Source organism: Rhamphochromis longiceps, linkage group LG17 (assembly GCF_057381845.1).
Source record: "Rhamphochromis longiceps isolate RC_006_pf linkage group LG17, R_longiceps_female_GT1.1, whole genome shotgun sequence".
In the NCBI taxonomy this organism is placed as follows: Eukaryota; Metazoa; Chordata; class Actinopteri; order Cichliformes; family Cichlidae; genus Rhamphochromis; species Rhamphochromis longiceps.
In genome coordinates, this window is record NC_140573.1 from 8,560,550 (window position 1) to 8,582,570 (window position 22,021).

At 39.3% G+C, this 22,021-nt stretch overlaps 2 protein-coding genes across 5 annotated transcripts in view; one reads left to right on the plus strand and one right to left on the minus strand.

Moving 5' to 3' along the window:
• Positions 1 to 3,596: 3,596 nt before the first annotated feature.
• Positions 3,597 to 9,720, plus strand: mpl (MPL proto-oncogene, thrombopoietin receptor). The gene is made up of 12 exons (XM_085387395.1): positions 3,597 to 3,756; positions 4,012 to 4,129; positions 4,465 to 4,634; positions 5,096 to 5,247; positions 6,120 to 6,255; positions 6,347 to 6,458; positions 6,690 to 6,859; positions 7,300 to 7,442; positions 7,807 to 7,987; positions 8,223 to 8,304; positions 8,468 to 8,555; positions 9,233 to 9,720. The coding sequence occupies exons 1-12, from the start codon at positions 3,663 to 3,665 to the stop codon at positions 9,689 to 9,691; spliced, it is 1,905 nt and encodes a 634-aa protein (XP_085243521.1). The 5' UTR covers positions 3,597 to 3,662; the 3' UTR covers positions 9,692 to 9,720.
• Positions 9,721 to 14,114: 4,394 nt separating this feature from the next.
• ddah1 (dimethylarginine dimethylaminohydrolase 1) overlaps positions 14,115 to 22,021 on the minus strand; it is an 82,599-nt gene continuing 74,692 nt past the window's right edge. For all 4 annotated transcript variants that reach the window (XM_085387622.1, XM_085387621.1, XM_085387623.1 and 1 more), the window contains 2 exons: positions 20,107 to 20,250; positions 14,115 to 14,973 (listed from right to left, as the gene is read on the minus strand). In XM_085387622.1, the coding sequence (XP_085243748.1) occupies positions 14,857 to 14,973; positions 20,107 to 20,250 (261 nt within the window). In that variant the 3' untranslated portion in view covers positions 14,115 to 14,856. The remainder of the gene's footprint in view (positions 14,974 to 20,106; positions 20,251 to 22,021) is intronic.

Consider the following 22,021-nt stretch of genomic DNA (forward strand, 5'->3'; position numbering starts at 1 on the left):
ACTGCACTGTGTCTTAAAATTTGTGGTTGTTATATTGTCATAGTTGTGATGCATATTTTCCTCTTCCTTCCCCTTGTTCCCCTTGCATGTCCTTGTGCAACAAATTTGTCTGATCGGTCATCTGTGACACAGCCAAAAATGGGATGTGTTGCAATTTTCGTTACTAAAGTCAACCATAATTAGAGGACAAACATCTTTCTATCATCTTGTAAAAAAACTTTGTGATTGTGGCTTTTGTGTTGGCCACACTGATCATTTCTTTCAGAAAGATAGTATCCATCATAGCTTTGCAGCATACATTTAAAAAAATGAGTAGGTATATAAGGATTCTTCACCTTCAAGTTTGAAGGCTGTTCAAATGTTTTGGTGCACAAAAGCTTCACCAAGTTTGCTTTCAGTTTGTTCAATATTGTTTTCCTAGATACTTAGAATCCATGTGAAAACAGCCATTAACTAGCTCTCTGGGTTCACCACTAGTCGTTTGCACCAATTAGACGAGACATTATATTGCATCAGTGCAGTCACCTGGCCCGTGCTCAGAAACAGGTCCTTCTGTAATTATAGTCAGTGTCCAGTGGCTACAGGATACCTCATTTGAGCTCCTTAATCATTTGCTCTGAGATATTAGCTTGCTACACTTGGCTATATAAGGTCTCCACAACATTGCCGTTGGTAGACTTGACCATTGTTTAAATGATTACAGTGCTCATGCTTCATATTTGATGCTAGGTTTCTTTCACATTTTGCTTACACTGATTCCTTGTGTTGAATTTATTACTAACATGGAGGATGTCTAAAAGAATTTAAAGCATCTGATGTTACTGTGGCGCTTTCATATACTCTTAGCCCTTAATTCAGTTTTCCTGATTCTTCAGTGTCTGCCTTAAGGTAAACTGACTTGAGGATGACATAAAACTCCAATTTTTAGAAATATGTTTTCTAATAATGTGGATGAGATATCTGGAACTGTATTTCTTTTTTTACATCTTTCTTCTACACATTTTTCAGTTTTGAGTATCTCAAAGGATTATCTCAATGATAAATAAAGTAATTACCTCAGCAAAAGACTGTAACACACCTGGCAAGAAATATATGAGCCTTTCTTCCTTGAGGTGCACACAGACATCAGCAAAAATACTTTTTTTGTTTTCTTCTTCTTTTGTATTTTTATTTATAACTTTACAATGAAGTGTTTACAACTGTAATGGCAGTGTCTGTAAGTGTAACAGGACCTAAAAGTGACGAAGACGACTTAAGAATGCGAAAAGTTAAGCAAGAGCATAATTTATTGTCTTGAGGTTGAATGCAGAGTCGAAAGTATAAAATCCACTGAGTGTAGACAGACTGCTCTGCGGAATAGGGAAGTGGAGACACGTGGGGGAATTGAGACACAGGTGCTGATAATAAAAAGATACCTTCTAAACGCAGACAGGAAACTCTCACTGGAACATGCTACAAAAATAACATGGAGGAATCTAGACAGAAACCTTAAAGCATAATATCAAAAAGCTAAAACTCCTTCCTAGAATAAACAAGCAGTAAAAAAAAAAAAAAAAAAATCTAAACCTTAAACACAGAGAAGAAGAAAAAATAAAAAGCAACCCAAAATTAACTAAGGATTCAAAACTTTCAAAATCACCACAAAAGCCACAGAATACAACACAGTGCCTATTCATTTATAACAGGAAGTCTACAGAAAAATAGTCTTAAATTCTCTCCAGCTGTCAGAACCTGTTATTTCTCAGTCGCTCATACATACCTTAACAATAAACAACAACAACATAAGTTAGCTTTTTTATATTCAGTCAAGCCAACAGAAGTTTAAACTGAGCATCAGAATGAAGGAGAAAGGTGATTTAACTGACTTTGACGTGGTTGTTGGTTCCAGACAGGGTGGTCCGACTATGACAGAAACTGCTGCTCTACAGGGATTTTCATGCATGGCTATGTCTCGGGTTTACAGAGGTTTACTGAGCATCCGTTTTCTGGATGAAAATCCCTTGTTGATGTCAGAGGTCAGAGCAGAAATTTGAAGGAAAAAGGGAGTCAAGCCAGGTACTAACAAAATGCATCACGTGAAGTAGCAGTTGAGTGTAAATGTAAAACCTGTCTTTTCACAATCTGATAAATATCTTGAACAGGATCTCCGTTAGTCTCAGTCGTAGCCTTGGCTTTTGTTCCTGCGCTCTCCAACATACCTTCACACACATAATCCGCATTTCTCAAACACATAAACACATACAAGCTTTTTTTTATAGAGCTAACATGCAAAATTCATGTCAGAGAAAAGATATTTTTAACAGGACATTAAAATATTTCTGCTACTATCTAAATATTGATTAAGTTTACTAATAAACACAACTCCACAGCAAAGCTTTGGTGTTTAGTTGCAGTTCAGACAATCTTTGTGGTAGGTCCTCAGCCTCAGGTGTGTCTAAACAAACAAACAAAAAGCCAGTCCTCTCAGAGATTGGTCAACTTTGGTAGCTGGCAAATCGCATGGCATCAACCATAACCAAACATTACGCAAGGTTAATAGTTTCTTAATAACACAGTCAAGTATGTGGATACCATTAGTGCATCTCAAATTATAGTCTATGATTTTTTTTGTTAAATAATTCAACTGGAAAGGGTAAACTTTCAAATATTCTCTATTCATTACACATAAAATGAAAAAAAAATCCAAACCTTTTTTGTTTTAATTTGGATGATTATGGCTTATAACTAATGAAACTCTGAAAAGCAAGTTAGTTAGACTCAAGGTTTTCATTTCATGGTAGCAGAGATATATCAGACATATCTGTGGTGTGGTCAGCACGCATCAAATGATAAGTTTGCTTTTCTGCTCTCACGTGTTTCATTATTACTGTGTTCTAATGACATAAGGTGAAAATTATTTTCTTTTCTATACACGTCTGTGCAAAACAAACAAACCGCCCCCCAAAAAAAACTTTAATATAGTTTTAAATAAGATCTTTCGGCGCTTTCCAGTTGCAAACATCAGAGGCATCACTATACAATGTATATACTACTATACAATATAATCCATACTTTTTCTTGTGGATAAAGCCAGATTTTTCTTTTTTTTTTATTTCCATCGTGACAAATAATAAAAATTATTTAAACAAAGTTAGCTGGAGGATGAAGTTTAGACGTAAACATGGACTTTTTGAGATGTTTTTGAAGTTCAAAACTGTGCACTGCGCTCTGCAATGCTGCAGTAAGTCAGGAAGCGGTTAATTAGCAAGGTTTTTTTTTTCAGAGGTTAAAACCTCGCTTCTCTGTTCATCAGTAGGAGGAAAACATTGGCAGACTGAATTAATATCTGTTGAAGGTGGTCACCAAAGAATTTGAAGCACCCGAAGAACCTCATTTGTGTTCTTCGGGTTCTTCCTACATTTTCCGAGGTGTCACATTCTCTGCTCACCGCAACCTTTTTGTTTATTTACGTCTAATCAGTCCATCTGCCTCTTCTTGGTGACTACTTCTGCTGTACAGAAAGCTTGCTTCCTGTTTTAAGCACAACCCTTCAATCCTTACCCACCCTTGCCTACTTAAAACCATGCATAGGAAACAGCGTACACACTGTATATACACAAGCCTGCACCGGTGTTAATTTGATGGCCATGGTGGTTTAGAATTTCACAGCGCCTCAATTCAAGATGAATTTCCTCTACAGATTGGGAATATTCCTTAATATTCTGTGGATACAAGCTTTCTTTGTGCCTGGATTACAGTGTAATCTGTCAGAGGAAGGTAGGGCTTGAAGGATGGTTTATTTATCAACACTGGAGTATAAACTGATACTATGTAACCACACACTATTGCCAAAATGTGAAAATGGGAGCAATACAGATACTCAGAGCATGTTTCTTTGTTAGCGGGGCATAAGGCATTAATATGAACTTTGGGCTCCTTGTTAACTTGAATGCAATGCCCACAATGTCTTTTTTTTTTTTTTTTTGTATTTCCAATATTCTTCATTTATTGTGTTTGTCATTTTTGGAGCAGATGTTTTGTTCTTGAAGGATGAGCCTAATCCAAAGTGTTTCTCTCGGACAACATTTGATTTCACCTGCTTCTTCGAGACTGCAGACAACAGGACTTATAATTTGTTCTACTCTATAGAGTATGTTAAACACTGTGAATCTACTGAACTTTCTGTATTATGAAAACTATTAAATACTATTTATGCATTGTGTTTAGACACTTTTTGATACTTCTGGCATGCTACTGATATTTATTTATTATTCTATGTGCACGCTTCTGCTGTATACTGACTACATTTTTAGGAAAGTTCTTAGTTAGTTAGTTTTTTTATTGATTGACCATTTTAATGGTTTATGCACGATAGTCGCCTGTATTGCATTTCTTCTTACCCGCAAGGCAAGATGTTTAAAACTGTTTTATTAGCTCATTAATGAGCAGCCCTGCCTGCTGTTTTTTTCTTTCATCCCAATCAAGCTCTCCAGCGCAGAGGTGTGAATTATCCGTCCAGAGAACAGAGAAGGGAACTTTGCTGCACATCTGCTCTTTACCTGAAGTTATGTGGTTTGTTGACTGCATCCTTACAGTCACTGAATCCTTTACGAACGCCACCATCTACACTCGGACTGTCTTTATGAACAATCATGGTAAGACATCTTGTCTTTTCAAAACTGAATTTTTCATCACATAAAGAGTATTGAAGAAACTTTACTTAGATACTGTATATTACAAAATTTAAAACATTTTCATCTTTTGATAAAGGTGACGAATAGATGCTGAGTGTTATGGGTTAGATCAAAAATAAGTTGCAGTGAACTGGAATTTAGGTTTTGCATCCTTGAATCCTAGTTTAAAGGACGGAAAGGCTTTAGGATGATTTGCAAGGAAGTAACTATGTTGATTAAAAAGAGAGAAGAAAACACAAATAGCATTGCTAACTTATTGTGGGTATCACCAGTTAACTAGAAAGTCAGGGGCCACCTCAACCTTTGCCAAGGCACTAGTCAATTATTCCCACCATCTTCCCACCTATAATCCAATACTGTGTTCTTCCTTCTGTGATGATGTCCCAGCCCCAACTCCTAAACCCGAGTGTTTTTTCTTTTAGTTCTTTTAGATCCACCAGTTAATCTGTCTTTACACCCAAATGGCCAAGTGGGACAGCTGAATCCTTCATGGACTTCAAACATAAAAGACGTACTAGTGAAGTACAGAATTGAGTACTCCTCTGAGGTCCTTTACAAGGAGTTAGATCTAGAGGTACACACAGCTGCTCTCCTTTGTCTTTCAGCTGTTCCCTTTAGGAGTTGCTGCAGCAGATCATCTGTTGTCATCTGACACTACACCCAGCATCCTCTGTCACACCAACGCTCTGCATGTCCTCCTTTCATAAATCTTCTCTGTGGTCTTCCTCTTTTCTTCCTGCCTTGCAGCTCCATCTTAACCTTCAATTGTCCGATACATCCACTGTCCGTCCTCTGCACATGTTCAAACCATCTCAGCCTTGCCTCGCTAACTTTATCTCCAAACGGCTCAACCTAAGCTGTCCCTCTGATGTGCTCATTTCTAATTTTGTCCATTCTGGTCCATTCTTGCTTCTACTGACTTTCATTCCTCTTCTCTCCAGTGCATACCTCCATGTCTCCAGAATCTCTTCCACCCGCTCCATGCTCTTGGTACAGATCATGTTGTCTGCAATCATCATAGTCCACAAAGACTGAGTAGTCTATTGTGTTTTCATCGGTCACCCATTGTGAAGCCTTAGGGTGCTTCACAAAGCAGCTTCCCTTTCTAGACCCTGGGGTTAAGACCATCTTTATAATTCTTCAAGTGTTTACGGCTCAACTGCTGTTCATGACAACTGCATTGGATGTGAATTTTTATACAGCTCCCCAAAGTCTATGAAGGTTTGAAGTTATGCATTTGGTGGTTAGTTGTTATAAAAGTCAGTCTAAAGACTGCCTAAATATAGAATTCCATTTACTGTCAGTTTGCTGATAACCAGTGCCAGAATTACCAAATGATTCCTGAGCTCTGCCTTCTGAGACTGACTCATCTCGTTGTAGCTTATATTTTTGTGGTTACTTTTTTCAAACAAAGCTTTATGATGATGCTTTTGATTTCTACCTAAGAAAGAGGACACACTGGATTCTCTAAAAGAAGGCGAGGAGGTTAAAGTGCAAGTCGCTATTAAACCTGATTCACCTTTTGATGGCCTTTGGAGCAGGTGGTCAGATCCTGCGCGAGCTGTGGTCCCCCAAAGTGCAGGTGCGACCAAGCGAGAATTACAGAGAGAATAAAATGGTACCCATTGAACAGCACCTGGTTGCTCAGTAATGATCTTTTCCATGCTTTTCAGATGACACTGCACTTTTATGCTTCACCTCTGACCTGAAAAATGTCACCTGTCACTGGAATTCGAGCAAATATGATAAAAACAACTTTGGACTTTTTTACCAAATCCTTCACAGGTAACACAAAACACTCATTCATCACTTCATGAATTATTACGCACAGGTCATTTTTCCATCCACCTGTGTTGTGGCACAAAAGCATCCATCCAAGCATCCTTCCATCTTATTGTCACACAGTTTGAGCACTAAAATACTCAAACTAATCCAGAGTTTTGAACGGGTCAATTCAACAGAAATGTATATGAAACTTTTATTTTCTGTGATTTGACTTTGTTACAACTCTTGTAGCAAGACCTCGAGGTGGACGAGTTGGACTGAATGTGTGGCTGATGAGAAAATCATTGACCAGTGTTGTTTCCATGGAGGAGAGTCCAGGGAAGTCAGGGTCAAGCTCACAAACATCTCATGTCCAAAAAGGAGGACTTTCTACACTGGAGCATTTACACTCAGCAACTCCAGTGAGTGGCATTTAATTGTTTTATTTCTATCATTCTTGGTTATTTTGCATGTGCGATCTGTGTTTAAACTAAAATTGTTTTTTTTTGCTTTTTTTTTTAAATCAAGAAGCAGCTCAGAAAAGTCCCCATTATTAACCAACTGTGCCATGAATGACTAACTGCTACTTTAGTTTGTATGCTGAAGTTTTGCTTCTAAGAACATGCTCATACATTTACTCAGATCTTTCAGTCATATAAGTGATTAATATATACAACAGTCCTCTGGTCAGTTGTGAACATGTTCAGACTTGGTTTACCTTTCAATTTGGAGGAAAGGCAGAGGTTTGTTAGCTCTTAAGCTTGCCTGGATGTCTTGAAGGAAACTTTCAGTTAGGTTTGTGGGCTTCCTTTTCACTGATCAAACCTGAGACAAGGTCTTATGAAAGATTTTTTCTTTGCAGTCAAAACATCCCCACCAACTCATCTGAAAAGAATCCTCAAGAAAGATAAGTTTTGCTTGAAATGGGACGCTCCTCTTCCGTCACTGTCAAATTACCTACAGTATGAATTTGACCACCAGCTGAAAGAATATGAAGGATGGAAGGTAAGTAGCTGTGTATGTGTGCACTGTCTTTACTGACATCCAAGGGCCATGTTTGAATTGAATATATCTTCCTTCCTGCCCTTTAGATTCCTTTCAAAACTATTTAGAATTATCATGATGGCACATATTCTGTTTGTGGACCAATGATATTAGGTCTAAGCAGTGTCAAGCAGTGTGAAGGCTGCTTGATCTTTCCAGCAGATGGCGCCAGCGTTGAACTTTTTCAGTTTACGTGCAGCCAGCCCTTTAAATCACATGCATGAGTGCATTTTAAGAGAAATCTCAAAGGTGTTGTCAAAGAATGCAAAGGAAATAACAGACTATAATCATATAATAATGTGATTTGGTTCCCTTTCTGTTTCAGTATTTCCGTCCAGAGATAGTAAAGGGCCCTAAGACAGAAGCATGTGTTGAGGTTCCAGCAGGCAGCCAGTACAGAGTCAGGGTCAGAGCTAAACCCGCTGGGCAAATTTACTCTGGCTTCTGGAGTGACTGGTCCAATGTGTTCACTGGTGAAAACCCCCGTGACTCCCTCAGTTACACAGGTAAGCCTCCAGCAAGATCAAAAATTCAATAAATACAAACTTGACCATAAAGTAAAATAAAAAGTATCACTAGGTAGAGATGAGTAGATTACTCCTTTCTAAGAACTAGAAGCAAGTAGTTTATTTAACTTTTAGTAGTTTGAAATGTTATCTTTAAGTACAATGATGTTCTTTGTTGCTGTAAGGGAACAAACAGATATGATACATTTCAAACTTGGATGCATTGCATTTTCAGGCGTGTTGCTCATCGTGTGTATCCCAGTGTTTATACTGATAACAGCCACCATCAGCACCATCGTGTGTGCCCTGCACATCAGGTAGATTTTATTTTTCTCACAGCTCATTCAAAATTTTAATCACCTATAAGAAAATCCAAACCAAGATGTTCCCTTTCTTTTATAAGGGTTTTTTTTTTTAACTAAATTTTATGACATAAAAAGATTTAAGGACATGTTTCCTCTCTTTTGTGCATTTTTATAGGAAAGTCAAGCAGTATTTTTGGCCACCAATTCCAAACCCTGAGAAAGTCTTGCAAGGCTATCTGACAGAGATCAACACGCAGAAAAGGGTAAGTTATTTAACTGCATTACAGGTACTTTCATCCTTGTTTTCTTGGAAAAATGGACTAGAAACAGATATTATGTGGGATCACAAAACTCCTGCAGGCCCACCCATAGCAAAAAACAGCAACTATTTATTGGAATACTCTGATCTGTATTTTATTTGGTTTTGGAAAATATCTACAGTATGAATTTAGATTAGTTTTGTGACATCTTTGTGGCATGATGATAAGGTTTCACACTCTCGTTGTATAAAAAAGTGCTTGCTTTTAAATGAATTAATATTAATGATACTAATAAATGGTGATCTTTTAACTCATCACAGTATCTAATACAGTAGAAGTCTATACTGACAGTCAAATTCATGGTGGAGAACTAGAGGCGTGTCCCTCGTGATGCTAACCTGATGAACTACCTTCTTGTAGACTTCTCCACTGAAAAGTGCTGCTTCGTCTTTGGGCTGTAACCGTAGATTCCGCTCTGATCACCAGTGTTACACATCAAAGTCAGCAAGGATTTAAATGCATTTTTTACATTTAGATGTCAAAAAATATTTTGATCAAACTAATAGCAGTATGTTTTTTGTTTTTTGTAAGAAAAACAAAAGTTAAGCTTGCTCCAAATGAAAGCACTTTTCAAATGACATTTTTTTTCCTTATTAAAAATAAATCCCTGTACACTATAGGATCATCCTGTTCTAGAAAAGCTGTGCTCCGAGGAAAACACTACATCTGTAGTGGAGATCATGTCTGAAGAAGAGGTTTCCGAGTTTAGGAAGCCGTCAGAAGAATTCGCCGAGCTCCTGTCATCAGAAGGGAGCTTCACCAGCAGCGAACTGGTAGATGGAAGCCCGGGGACAGAAATCTTTCCAGACTACGTGACTCTCAACAAAGACAGTATCTTTCTCTGCTCACCAGCAAACATTTACATACATGAGCATGTGACAGAGAAAGGAAACCATGAGATAGGAGATGAGTACCTTCCCACGTGTTCCTGCTCTGATGGCTCCGTCTGCTTCTCACCTTGCTTATGCAGTGACCTTCTTAACCATTCATATTTGCCTCTGGCAGAGCCTGCAGAAAAATTCAGCTGCAAGGTCACTGCTGCAAGGAGTCCCGGAAACATCTATACTAACTTTCCATAAGAAGAACAAAAAGTGTAGCAAGTGTTTGGTTTTTTTTGTTTGTTTGTTTGTTTGTTTCCATCAGTGCAAATCTTCTGTACAGTAATCTCTGCCCTTTGTACTGTTTGGCTGTAAAAAAAAAAAAAAGGCTACAAAATGAAAACAGAGCTCAGCTATGAATTATTTGAGCCTTAACACATTGTTTGGCCCAAGTAAAGAAGCGATTCCACAAAGTCGTCATCAACGGTCAGCCCTGATATGTAGTCTTTTAGGATCAGATGGTATCAGATTTGGAGTTTAAGTTTTTGGTTGGCAGGATTTTACAGCGACTTTCATCTTACTTTCCATCGTCAAATTGTATATTGTATGCAGGGCTGTCTCTATCTTGTGTGAGAGAAAATGGTGAGACTATGAGTCTGTGACTGCATTCAGTGGTGTGACCAATTAAGAATCATTTCTGAGTCTTGTGCTATACTCAGCCATATGCTCACAGGATCCCTCTGCGACACGTTCCGGCTCATTCACACTGCCGCTGTTTATGGAGCAGAGAGTCTTCCGCAGCTGCTTATATTTCATATAATTTAAAGTTGTTATGTTAACATTTCTTTTGGGGGAGTTTTACACTATTGTGATACAATTTTGTACATCGCAGTAATGGAATGCAACGGAGTTTGCTTTGGACCTTGGTGTAGAAGATGTACATTCTTTCTGTATGCTGTATAAAGCAAATTTCCCCTTAAATGTTACATTGTTGCCAAGTGAAGGTGACACCCGAGTGTTTTTTCCCCTTTCACTGTCCTACCAATGTTGTATAGTGATTGTACGTGTTACTTTTTAGACATTTTTGCAACTTCCTTTCTTTTTTCTTTTTTAAAGAAAGTACAATAATAACTGAAAAAAGTGTTAATTATGCATTACAATGTTGTTTTCATGTTTTGCAGTTTTGACAATAAAATTTAACAAAATTATATTCTTTTTGGATTTTCTGTAGTCACTGAACCATTTAGGCTTTGACTGGTATTACATTTCAAAGCGAAACCCAGGAGATGCTCAACATTTTACATATTTGCCTCTGGCTGGGCCTGCAGGTAAGTTTAACTGCAAGGTCACTGCGGCAAGGAGTATCAGAAACATCTATATCAAGTTCCCCTAAAAAGAAAGAACAAGGTAAGAAGTGTACTTTGTTTCCAGTGGTGGAGATTTCATGTACAGTACAATATGTAAAGTTGGCTGTGAAAAGGATACAAAATGAGGGTTAGGGCTCAGTGGTGACTTATCGGATGATTAAAAGAAGTGTTTCCATAAAATAACAACGATAAATTTTTTCTATTAAGGCTTTTAGAACAAAAACGTTCACGTCAGACTTCATCTTCTTGCTTTTCTTGCCTCCACCTAAATAACAGCTACAGTATCCTACCTTGAGATATCTTATTTTTATTTTTCAAAGCACAAGCAGTCTTTCTGTGTGTTATACTTTTACTGTCAGTAGGTGGTGGTAGAGATCAGCAGGTGGGCTGTTGTCACAGTAAGTCCTTCTCAGACATGTGGGCAGCTACACTACATGACAGAAACTGGGAGAACATTTAGATTTTGGCCGAGTCTTAAGTTTGTATTTTTATCATACATTCACACACACACGATATCCCCGTAAGCAATATTAACTTTGTAGTAATATGAGTAAACTGGTGAGGATGTTTCACTTCAACTCTGTCATAAAAAACAAACAAAAACCAACAGACACATTACAGCTAGATGTTAATTTATTACACAAAATAATTGAAAGGCTCAATGTAAGATGATTCAAATAATTATCACTCACAAATTGTACTTAAGACCTGAGATGAAACATGGGAAATCACAACATCACGACCACTGGTGCGGACGAGGGAACCAACAAGAAAATGAACAAGAATTCTTTAACAAAATCACTGCACTGTTTGGGAACACCGTCTTCAAAAAGCAAGAACTGCATTAAATGTTCATTCAAACATTTATTGAATATTTTGGTGTCACTCGGGGAGGTTGATGATTTTAGATAATGCCAGCTCTTGACACAGTACTAATCAGACAGTGTATGACTGTATCACTCACTGGTTGAGAATCACAAATGGCTCTGCAACTACTGTATGCTATCACCCCGCATCCAGCCAGCCGCCTTCTGTAAAATATACTGCTGTCGCACTTTAATGGCACATCTACAGCGTTCGCCAGACTGTATGATATCATGGCCATAAATTAGCCCACAATCGTCTATGAGGCAATCGCAGAGGGTGGGAGAAAAGCGAGCTATGAGAGGGAGACAGTTGAGAGAAAGAGAGAAAGCTTAAAAGAGTCAGTGTTTACTGGCGTACAAGCCTCTCCTCCCAACAAGAATTCTTTCCATGTTTCATCACTGCCCACTTGCCCATACACAAATGTCTGTGGAGGGAGGTTGACTCACCTCATGATGTCATTTCCTTAACTTTCACTTGCAATCAGGGTGAGAAACGACATGGTTTGAAATCTGATGGGCTTTAACATGCATACGGTGTAACACAGTATACGTGTTTATGTATGCTATGTTGCCATGTTTACAGGCCCTAAAAACGTGAATTCAGCAACAACAGGAATAAGGCCACCGAGGCAGGTCAACCTTTCAGCTCCTACTGGGACGCAACACATGGAAACACAGCAAACAGCTTGTTCTGTATTTGAGTACAAACTCTGACTGCAGTGACATTTGGTCCTACTGGGTTCTGTGAGACAGACAGAGTTTCCCAGCAAGATCTTAGTCAACAGTGGAGTGAAAACTGCCATACAAGGGGGGAAAAAAAGAAGAAAAAATTAGAGTAATTAACGACACTGGCACAGTTAATGATGTGAGAAAACTACACTGCCTTCAGAATCATTCAGCAGGATTGAAGTCATTGATTTTCCAGAGAGGCACTGTAGATTAAAAGAAGCAGAGGTGTTCTGTTCGAGTAAATGAAAGTCTAGGTCAGAGTTTAATAATGAAAACACTAATTTTCCACCTCTGTCGGGTTAGGGTTTCTAAGTCTTTCTTACATGTCTGTCATCCCCTCTTTGTTTATACAATGTTTACATCAACAAAACGTTACAAAACCACTGCAATATAGCATCACTTGACCAGTTACTGCCATAGACTGTATATAAAAGATGGATACAGCTACACATTGGTTTGCAAGGAGCATTTTTGTCATCACCATCTTAATGTTTTGAACCTGGACGAGCAAGAAGTAGATCTGACTAAATAAAACAAAACAAAAAACAAGTAACATTGGACGCTAAAGAATATCCTGCTTCATCTTTACCTTTACGTGTTTTACCCTAAATAGATCATCATTTAAAATCAATTAAAACAATGCCATATTGTTTTAATTGATGCCGATACGACGGCATTGTTTTATCGGACACCAACTGAGACTATAAACTCATCCATGTTTTCTGAAGTCATACAACAAATGCAAAGTAGGATCATTTTCTTATAGACTTCCATACAATCCATGATCTTTTCTTCTTTTTTTAACAAGAGGTGTCGCCCCCTGGTGCCCATTATAAGTAATGCAGGTTTAAGGCACTTCCACACATGCGTAATTTTTTTGTTTTCTTTTTCCACCGGTCTGGGAGGTGACATCCATCTTTATATATAATCTTCAGTCACTGGTAGCTTCTCTATCAGGTGGCTTTAATAAATAACAAGTTATAATGCAAAAAAAAAAAAAAAAAAAAATCACTGTAATCACACCAGAATCTCACATCTTCACAAGGCTTTTCAAGTTTTTTAAGAACTGTATTTTCAGAATAAGAATTATTTTCAGAATAAGAATTCACAATATTTGTTTGAATTAATAAGCAATGTTATGGTTTTGGAAGTTTGTTTTAGCACCACTTGTAAAGGAACAGTACGGTGGCCCTGAGAGGCCAAACGGACTGCAACTTAAGAAAACACCAGAAATAGGAAAAATGACAACGGAAATAGGAAAAAACACAAGGGAAGTGTTTCTGGGGAGACAATAACCTCACGGACCAGTTGCAGGAACCCAAAACATGGTAGGCGTGTTTTATCATGATTCATATAATACTAATGACGGATTTTCAGGCTAATAGTCAGGCTAACACACTTACCTCTCATCTTTTCTTTCCACACAAAACCAATAGATTCTCCACTTCTTTTAAGTGTCTCCCAGTGCAATCTTAGCATATTTTGGTTCCTGCAACTAGTCCGTCGGGTTATTGTCTCCCCAAAAATACACCTCCCTTGTGCTTTTGGAAATCTGTTCTTTGCTATTTCTTTTTTCCTATTTCCGTTGTGTTTTGTGTGCTTTTGAAGCATTTTTCTTATTGCTGGTGTTTTCCTAAGTTGCAGTCCGTTTGGCCTCTCAGGGCCACCATAGAACAGAAGCAATTTGACATACAAGAGGAAAAAAAAGTGTAACTGCAACAATCACATTGAGATTTTATATCACATCGTAGCAGGACTTGCTCCAAAACACAGTTCTTGAAGAATTAGTGCATAATTCATTACATAAGCAAACACACAGAAAAATTAAATCACAGTTAAAAGGGTGACCATAAACAATGCACATCAATTGTATCATTTTTATTTGTACCCAAATGATTTCTGAATTAGCTGAATTATTAATACATCTGAAGTCAAATGTTGGTAAGACCATACTGTACAGAGACAACAGCTGACAGGTCCCACTGGGTTTCACCAGCGCTCTGTTCTGTGTGGTTCAGAGTTGTAAACACTGGACAGTAAGTAAGTGTGGTTCTACTAATGTGGTTCTACCTGCTGTGCAGGTTAAAGGGGAAATTCAACATGGCACATGGTTGACTAATCTGATCTGGGATCAGGTCTTTATCAGATACACTTGTAATTAATGACAACAGCTTGTATACAAGTGAAGCAGCATATGCTATTGGAAAATACAAATGAATTAATAAGGAGAAAATTTGACGAACATATTGTATTTTAAATCAACTGAACTATTCTTTCAAACTTTTAATTTTATTTTAGTGTTTTGGAGTGAAAGGGTAGACAGATTACTCCCTTTGCCCCTCAGCAACATTAAACTTCCCTACACCTCCTCTGTATACCAGGATGGTCAAACCTTGGGATCCATGGTGATTAGTTAAAGGCTCCGCGTGGTTACCATGCACTGAGAGACCCCGAGTGACCCCGCTCAGATGTTTGCCTTCTTGTTGATCAGTACAGAGCAGCATGTTAGGGCTCCATCCACTTTGACCTTCTCCAAGTTGGACATGGGTATCAGCATGTGGTCCTTCAGCTTCTCAAACACCTGCAGGACACACAGACAGGAGCGCAGCTAGGAATTAGCTAATTTTCTCTGTTCATTTCAATTCAGTAGAATTAGAAAAGGCTAAAGAACAATCTAATGTAAAGTAGTTAAGTTGGAAGTGGAACATACGTAACACTTAAGTTTGTTTGCTCAGCTTGTCAACTTGTAATTCTCCGTGATATAAAAACTCTGCAGGGAGACGCAAATTGTGAAGAACAAGCATTCAAGCTTTCCTGGTCTCCCGGCAAAATATAAAAAAAGAAGAAGAAAAGAGAGAGAGAAGGGAGTGAGAACTATGACGACATTCTCAAAAGACCCTTGTAAAGTAGTGTGTCACTGTGTGGACACCTTCCAGAAAAAAACTAGCGTTTTCCTACCACACTTCCAAACCAAGACAGTTTTCTCTATAAACTCTAACTTCAACCCTGCTGTGACTTTCAGTGAGGCCTTATGGCACAGCCAGAGGGACCAACTAAACTAATTTTTATCTCATGATGCAATTTGGCTGATAAAGCCTCTGCTGAACCAGATGCCATGTGTAACCTCACCTCACTGAAGTTCTGTCTAAGTCTTGATTCTTTTCTGGGACATTTTGTGTAACACGGCCAGCAGCACAAATCAGAGCTTTCCTGAAATATTCTCAACATTGGTGCTGACCAGCTATGGACTCCTGTAACAATTATATACTATTTGTTAAAATATGTTAATTCTTATTTATATGTATTAGAATCAAACTGAGAAAACCTGCTTGCCATTTGCTGTTTTTTTAAGGATCCGCAGGGCTTGAAGTGTGGGGAGTGGCCAGTCTGGTCCAAACTGTGCTATTTGTGCCTTTTAGGGCATTTTAATTGAATAAATGAAATAACATGGTCTGAAGCAGCATGCTCGGCCTGTCCAAGAGGTCCTTCAGGTTCAGGTTTGCTTGTTTGTTTTTTTTCTTAGTCTCTTGGGCCCTAATTACACTTATTTCCAATAGAGACCAGTCTGTAACCATCTGCCAACCACATGAGAAAAATTTCTATCTCCCAATTTGTTGGCTGTGAGTTGCTAAAGTATGCTGGTAGTCACTAGATGAAACATACAGTTCTGTGCTAAATACATCCTTCCTGTTGCTTTGGTCGTTAGCAGATTGCCAAGGTTGCTCATGGTTTGCAGGGAAGAGGCAGAGTGGTTTGTAAAGCAACTGCTGTCAAAAAGTGCAGCAAAAGCTGGAAACAGACAGTTCCCCTTCAAAGTAAACATGGTGGCTGCAATGGTGACTCAAAACGTTCACATTGTTGTTCATTTTTGGCTTGTATTGCACTTTTTCAAGCTTTATTACTGTTTGGGTAGCAGTTAGCAAGCATAAAGTCGGCATCTTCCAAGCAAGCTACAACAGCTAGAATCTGCTTGTGACCAAAGTAATCATGAGGAGGTTTTTGGTGCTCTTTGTGAACAATTATCTATCAACTGTCAGCAATCTCCAGCACCCATTCAACAAGTGGTTAGGGAATACAGATTTTTTCCGTGCTATCACTAGTTGCCAAATAGTGGACAACCCATCTCTAGGGCTTTACAATTACGGATTTACTTAGGACTATTTAGCAAGTATCTGCAGTTTATCGAGACAGGTTTTACTTGACAACATTAGCTGATAACTTGGCACTTTAGCCTTTTGATGAAACATTGCTACCCCCATCCCCCAAAACAACAAACAAACAAACAAACAAACAAAGAAGAAACCCACAATATTGTCACAGATAAAATGCTGAAGTAAAGGCTCAGAACCCAGGGAGTGATGATGGTTAGCTCCATCTTTTATATACAGTCTATGGTCTACAGGCATGGCAGCAATGCTTTAAACTAAGCAACATGCTGACAAGTGTCGTCAGTGAATACAACAGACAACTTAGCCTATTGCTAAAGCTAATAATACAGTTTGATCAATGCACTAGAATTGTGGGGAATATGAATGGGTGCACTTATTGGAAACCTGACCCAAAGTTGTAAAGGTAGAAATAAAGACAAAGTCAAATAAAAATAAAATGAAATAAAAGCTTCATGGGGAAAGAGAGTGATAAAGAAATACATTTGAGGTCACTAAAGTTAGAATGATTTTCCCTCTGGAAAACAATCCTGGACTAACCAAGCAGAACTGCCTCTCAAAAACATCTTAAGTTTAGACCATATAATCAGACATAACTCAGGGAAAATTAAGCTTTCACAGTATTCTCCCAACATAACATCACTAAATCCTCTGCTCTTTATAGCACCTCTGAAACCAAAGTCTCTCTTTTTTTGATCATTTCCAGCTGAGTTCTCATTACTTCAGTTGAGATTTATATGCTGGGTCAGGGTGGCATGGTCTCAGCAAAGTAGTAGTTGCTATATTTCACCGGACCTTTTGTCTGCTTAGTTTCGATGTGTCCAAACAGAGCCCTCAACAGCAGCTGCCAGCACTAACCGTTAAAGGTGCCCCATCTCCACCCCCATCCGACCCTACCAATCCTCTCTCATGACCCCCTGCCTTTGTTGATGTGGAACTATTATGTAACTTCACGAGCCAACTAAAAATAGACCGGAGATCAGGCCAGACAGTGTTTAGAATCAGAAAGCAGCAGACATCTTGCAGTGTCTTGGTAATTGTGCTGACAAATCTCTACATCTCACTGAGGGAACAAGCAACAAGTTCCCCTGGGAACTGTACTAGACAGGATAGTCAGTTCAGATAAAACTGCCCTTGCTATATTACGGCTTGTATTATCTCTCGGAGACTGAAAGCATGAATGGAGATTTGAGAAGGTGTGTACTGATATTCATTTTAAAGAACAAGGGTTATGTGCAGAGCTGTAGTAATCACAGAGGGATAAAGTTGATGAGCCATACTATAAAGATATGAGAAAGAGCTGCTGAAGCTGAAGAGTTGTTAAGAAGAGAGGTGATGATCAGTGAGCAGCAGTATGGCTTCATGCTGAGAAAGAGCACTACAGACCCGATGTTTGCTTTGATAGTGTTGATGGAAAAGTACAGAGAAGGAGCTGCACTATGTCTTTGTGTATGTAGAGAAAGCAACCGATAGGGTGCCAAGAAAGGAACTGTGGTACTGCATGAGGAAGTCAGGAGTGACAAAGAAGTATGTGAGGCTGGAAAGGACATTTATAAGGAGAGTGAAACAGTGGTGAGGTGTGTAGTAGTAAGAGTGACAGATGGGTTTAAGGTGGGTGTGGGATTACTTCAGCTCTGCGCTCCTTCATGTTTACATTGGTAATGGACACGTTAGCAGATAAGTTCAGGCAGGAATCTCTGTGGACTGTGACGTTTAGAGACAGCATTGTGATTGTAGTGAGAGCAGAGAGCAGGTGGAAGAGATTCCGGAGAGGTTGAGGTATGCTCTGGAGAGAAGAGGGATGAAAGTCAGTAGAAGCAAGACAAGAGTGAAAGGAAAGGTTTAGAAGATGGTAGTGAGATCTGCTTTGATGGATAGCTTGGAGATTGTGGCGAACCCAAAAAACAGGAGGATGAGATGCTCAGATTTTACTTAGAAGTCAGAGAGGCAAGGATGAGATGGTTTGGACATGTACAGAGGAGGGATAGTGGATACAGTGGACAAAGGGTATTGAAGATAGAGCTGGCAGGCAGGAGGAAAAGAAGAAGACAACAAAGAAGATTCATGGATGCCGTGAAGGAGGATATGCAGAGGGCTGGTGTGGTAGTGAAGGATGCTAGACATTGGGTGAGATGGACGTAAATGATCTGCTGTAGGGAACAGCCAAAAGAAGAAGCAGTAGAAGTTATATCTTGTGCTATTAATATTTTTCCACTCTCTTCAGGCTACAATTTCTAAAAAGACAGTTTTTGGAGCCAAAACTGTGTTCCAGGTCAATTTCTGAAGAATTTGAACCTTTGAAAGGAAACTGGTTCATGGAACTAGCATACATATCTCAAATAGTGCTCCAAATGTTCTGTTAATATGTGCTTTCAAAAAGGGAAGTATGATATGCTCAAGATTTTATTATGTTCAAGTTGAATTCCCTCAGTTAATCTTGTTGACAAAAGTCTTCACTGTGGATTCTAGTCCAAAGACGCATAATTTGGTGAATTTTTCCTTCTAAAAATAGCTGGCGGAGGTTGAGGTTTCAACCACAGAGTACATTTTGAGGTTTGAGTACTGTCTCTGCAGATTGCAGGTTGCCAGGTTCAATCCAGTGAGAATTCTTTTGACTTGTTGTGATGTGGAATGACCCCAAAGCATCTAAATAACAGTTACGGCTCAGCCTGTCCAAACCCCAAAGAGACGGAGGTGAGACAATAATATGTCATTCACGTCAAGCGACTGTAGCAAGTACGTGTAACGGGTGAAAGGCACATCTTGAAAAATAAACAGCATGTAAGTAGGTCACTGCATGTTTCAGAGATATTTGAGAAAGCACGTAGCTGTGTGTATCCGTGTAGTGAAAATGTACACGGCGAGACAGCCGCTGAGCCCACACGGTTTCTCAAAGTTTGTCAAAGACGTTTTATTTGCAATATATTTGATGAATAGAAGTCTAATATTCAAAGGGCAATTAGTCCTGATCTTTCGGGAGAGAAATGTTGGTCTATGAAGTCTGCGACGCTCACCAGCTGGCTGCATATTATGCTGTTTGTGCTGATTGTTGCTGGGCAGCCACAGTGGATTTAACACTTTACATTTGAAACTGGCCAGAGTGAACCAAAACAGTAAAACTGGAAGTCATTGAACCTGTCAATGATATTAAACCAATTGTTACAGCAGCTGATTTGAACAACTTTGCTCAAGTTCTGAGAAAAACAAGACCTCAATGTCTCTGGCTCCTAGCCTGCGGTCTGATGCTCACAAAGGACACTTCTCATCAAACTGCAGGTTCTTTTGTTAAAAAGAAATTACAGCTCTGGCTGCGGTTAGCCTGCATTGGTCCACTAAAACAACCATGTAGCTTTTGTAGGGTTTCTTTCCCCAGTTGTTTTTCTCAGAGGCCTGGACAAGATGAACAACAACAAAGACAAGTGCTCCTTAAATCTAAATCGCTAAACCAATTTGGTTGTTCTGACGGTGGTCCTTCCTGCCAGGATTGTGGATGAATGTGCTTTATCGTCAGTGATACAAAGTTGCTGAATGTGGATGGGGAAAAGCACCTTTGCACTCTCTGGAAACTCCTCTGCTGTGCAGTGTAGAAGCACGTGTCCCTTGCTGGGCAGGTTCATGTAGATGCAGTTGGCGGCGAGGTCGTCGGGTACTGTCAGTTTGTCGTAGCGATGGTCACTCATCTGCTGCATTATCTACGCAATTGGGAGTGAGAAGACATGACAGGAAACAGACTTTGAGGCAAATGCATAAGTGAAAGTCCACATAATGTTCAGAAAGACAGACACAAGCCAGGCCATGAGAGATTTTGATTCAGAAGCGAGGCCTCAATACCAAAAGTCAGCGCCACATCCTTCTGCTGGCCAAACCGCCACAGGGGCCTGGGGGGGAAGGGGGCCGGGTGGGTTAATGGAGAACATAGGAGCAGATAGACATTCTTTCTCAGCAGATGTCATGTTATTTATGTAATCTGAAGGAGCTGAAGGTGGGACCGGCGGTGGGGGCTGAGAAGACGCTCGCGTTGCCAGGTGGAAGTCGGCGGGTGAGGATGTTATGACCAGAGGAGAGGCAGGTGCCTCTTAATGTTTATGAGCAGAACATCTGCAGATGGTTACCTCGGAGACGGGTAAGGGAGGGAAGGTTAGTGGAAAAAAAAAAAAGTCAACATTCAGAAAAAATATTTTGAGAAGGGAGATTTTTCCCCTGAATTAAACATACATACATATACATACATACACACATATATATATACACATACACACACACAAACATATATATACACATACACATATCTATCTATCTATCTATCTATCTATCTCACTAGCTGGGCCCACGTCCTCATTTTAGTTTTGGCAGCGTTTTAGTAGGTAAAGGCGAAAGCTTGGACATGAATTGAGCTGCGGTTTGGGGAAGGCCTCGAAGAGGACTGGCGACAGCTCCTGGACCTGGCAGATCCCCATGTACTAAATAGAAGTGAAGAAGTTAAAGAACTGAAAAGGGGAGGGAGGGGCACGTAAACAAGGATGAACAGCTGGCAGAACTGGCGGAACCTATATAGATGAGAACCGGAAGGAGTGTGTTTGGAGGCGTGGTCCTGCTCCTGAAATTTCGATAATCTCCAATTACATACAGGCCACTGCACTGCATCCAAAAAGTGTGACGTCTGCTTGACGTACATAAAGGTTTAGAGGAGTGACTGTGAGAAAATGCGATGACACACTACTACAAATGTGGGAGAAAAACTGGTGCTTTGTGAGCACAGTGGGCTTTGTGGCTGTAGATGTTTTCATTTCACTTCCCACTGACAGGATCCATTGCACCAGGGAAGACAAAGGCATATATAGAAATTGGAAAAGGTCAATTACTGCAAGACCATTATATAGAAATATACATTACTCTGAACGTTTTATTATGTCCATTGCATTATAAGTCAAATATACTCACACTACTCACAGAAAAAGAAAATCAACCTTTTTCCAGTGTGAATAGTCACCTATTCCTATCCAAACAGCAAATGTGCTGTTCTAAATGCTTTCCTGGGAAAGTATTCAGGACACAGGAAATGCCAGGGTTTCTGGCAGCACCATCATTGTTTGGTCAGGGTAAAGAGAGAAACAAGTGTGCAGTTAGTAAGAGCCAATAGAAAACTTAAGAGATTCATTGTTAAATGGACATGAAATCTCTAGAAGGTGCAGCATGTAAAGCAAACACATTAAGTAACCACTGTTTATATCAACAGAGTTGGTATAAAAAAAGATTTCACTGCGTAATATTATGACTGCTGCATTATAAAAGTACACTAAACTGCCAACAAAGCTACTGTTTTTGTACATCTATCAGCTATAACGAGTTTTTCTATTTACAAATGGTACAAATGGTAAAACATCAGCCACAAATGGCACTCCTGGGCACAGGGCTGCGGGACGAAGCACAGCAGTGTGCGCACATATGTCGGCAGATGCGTAA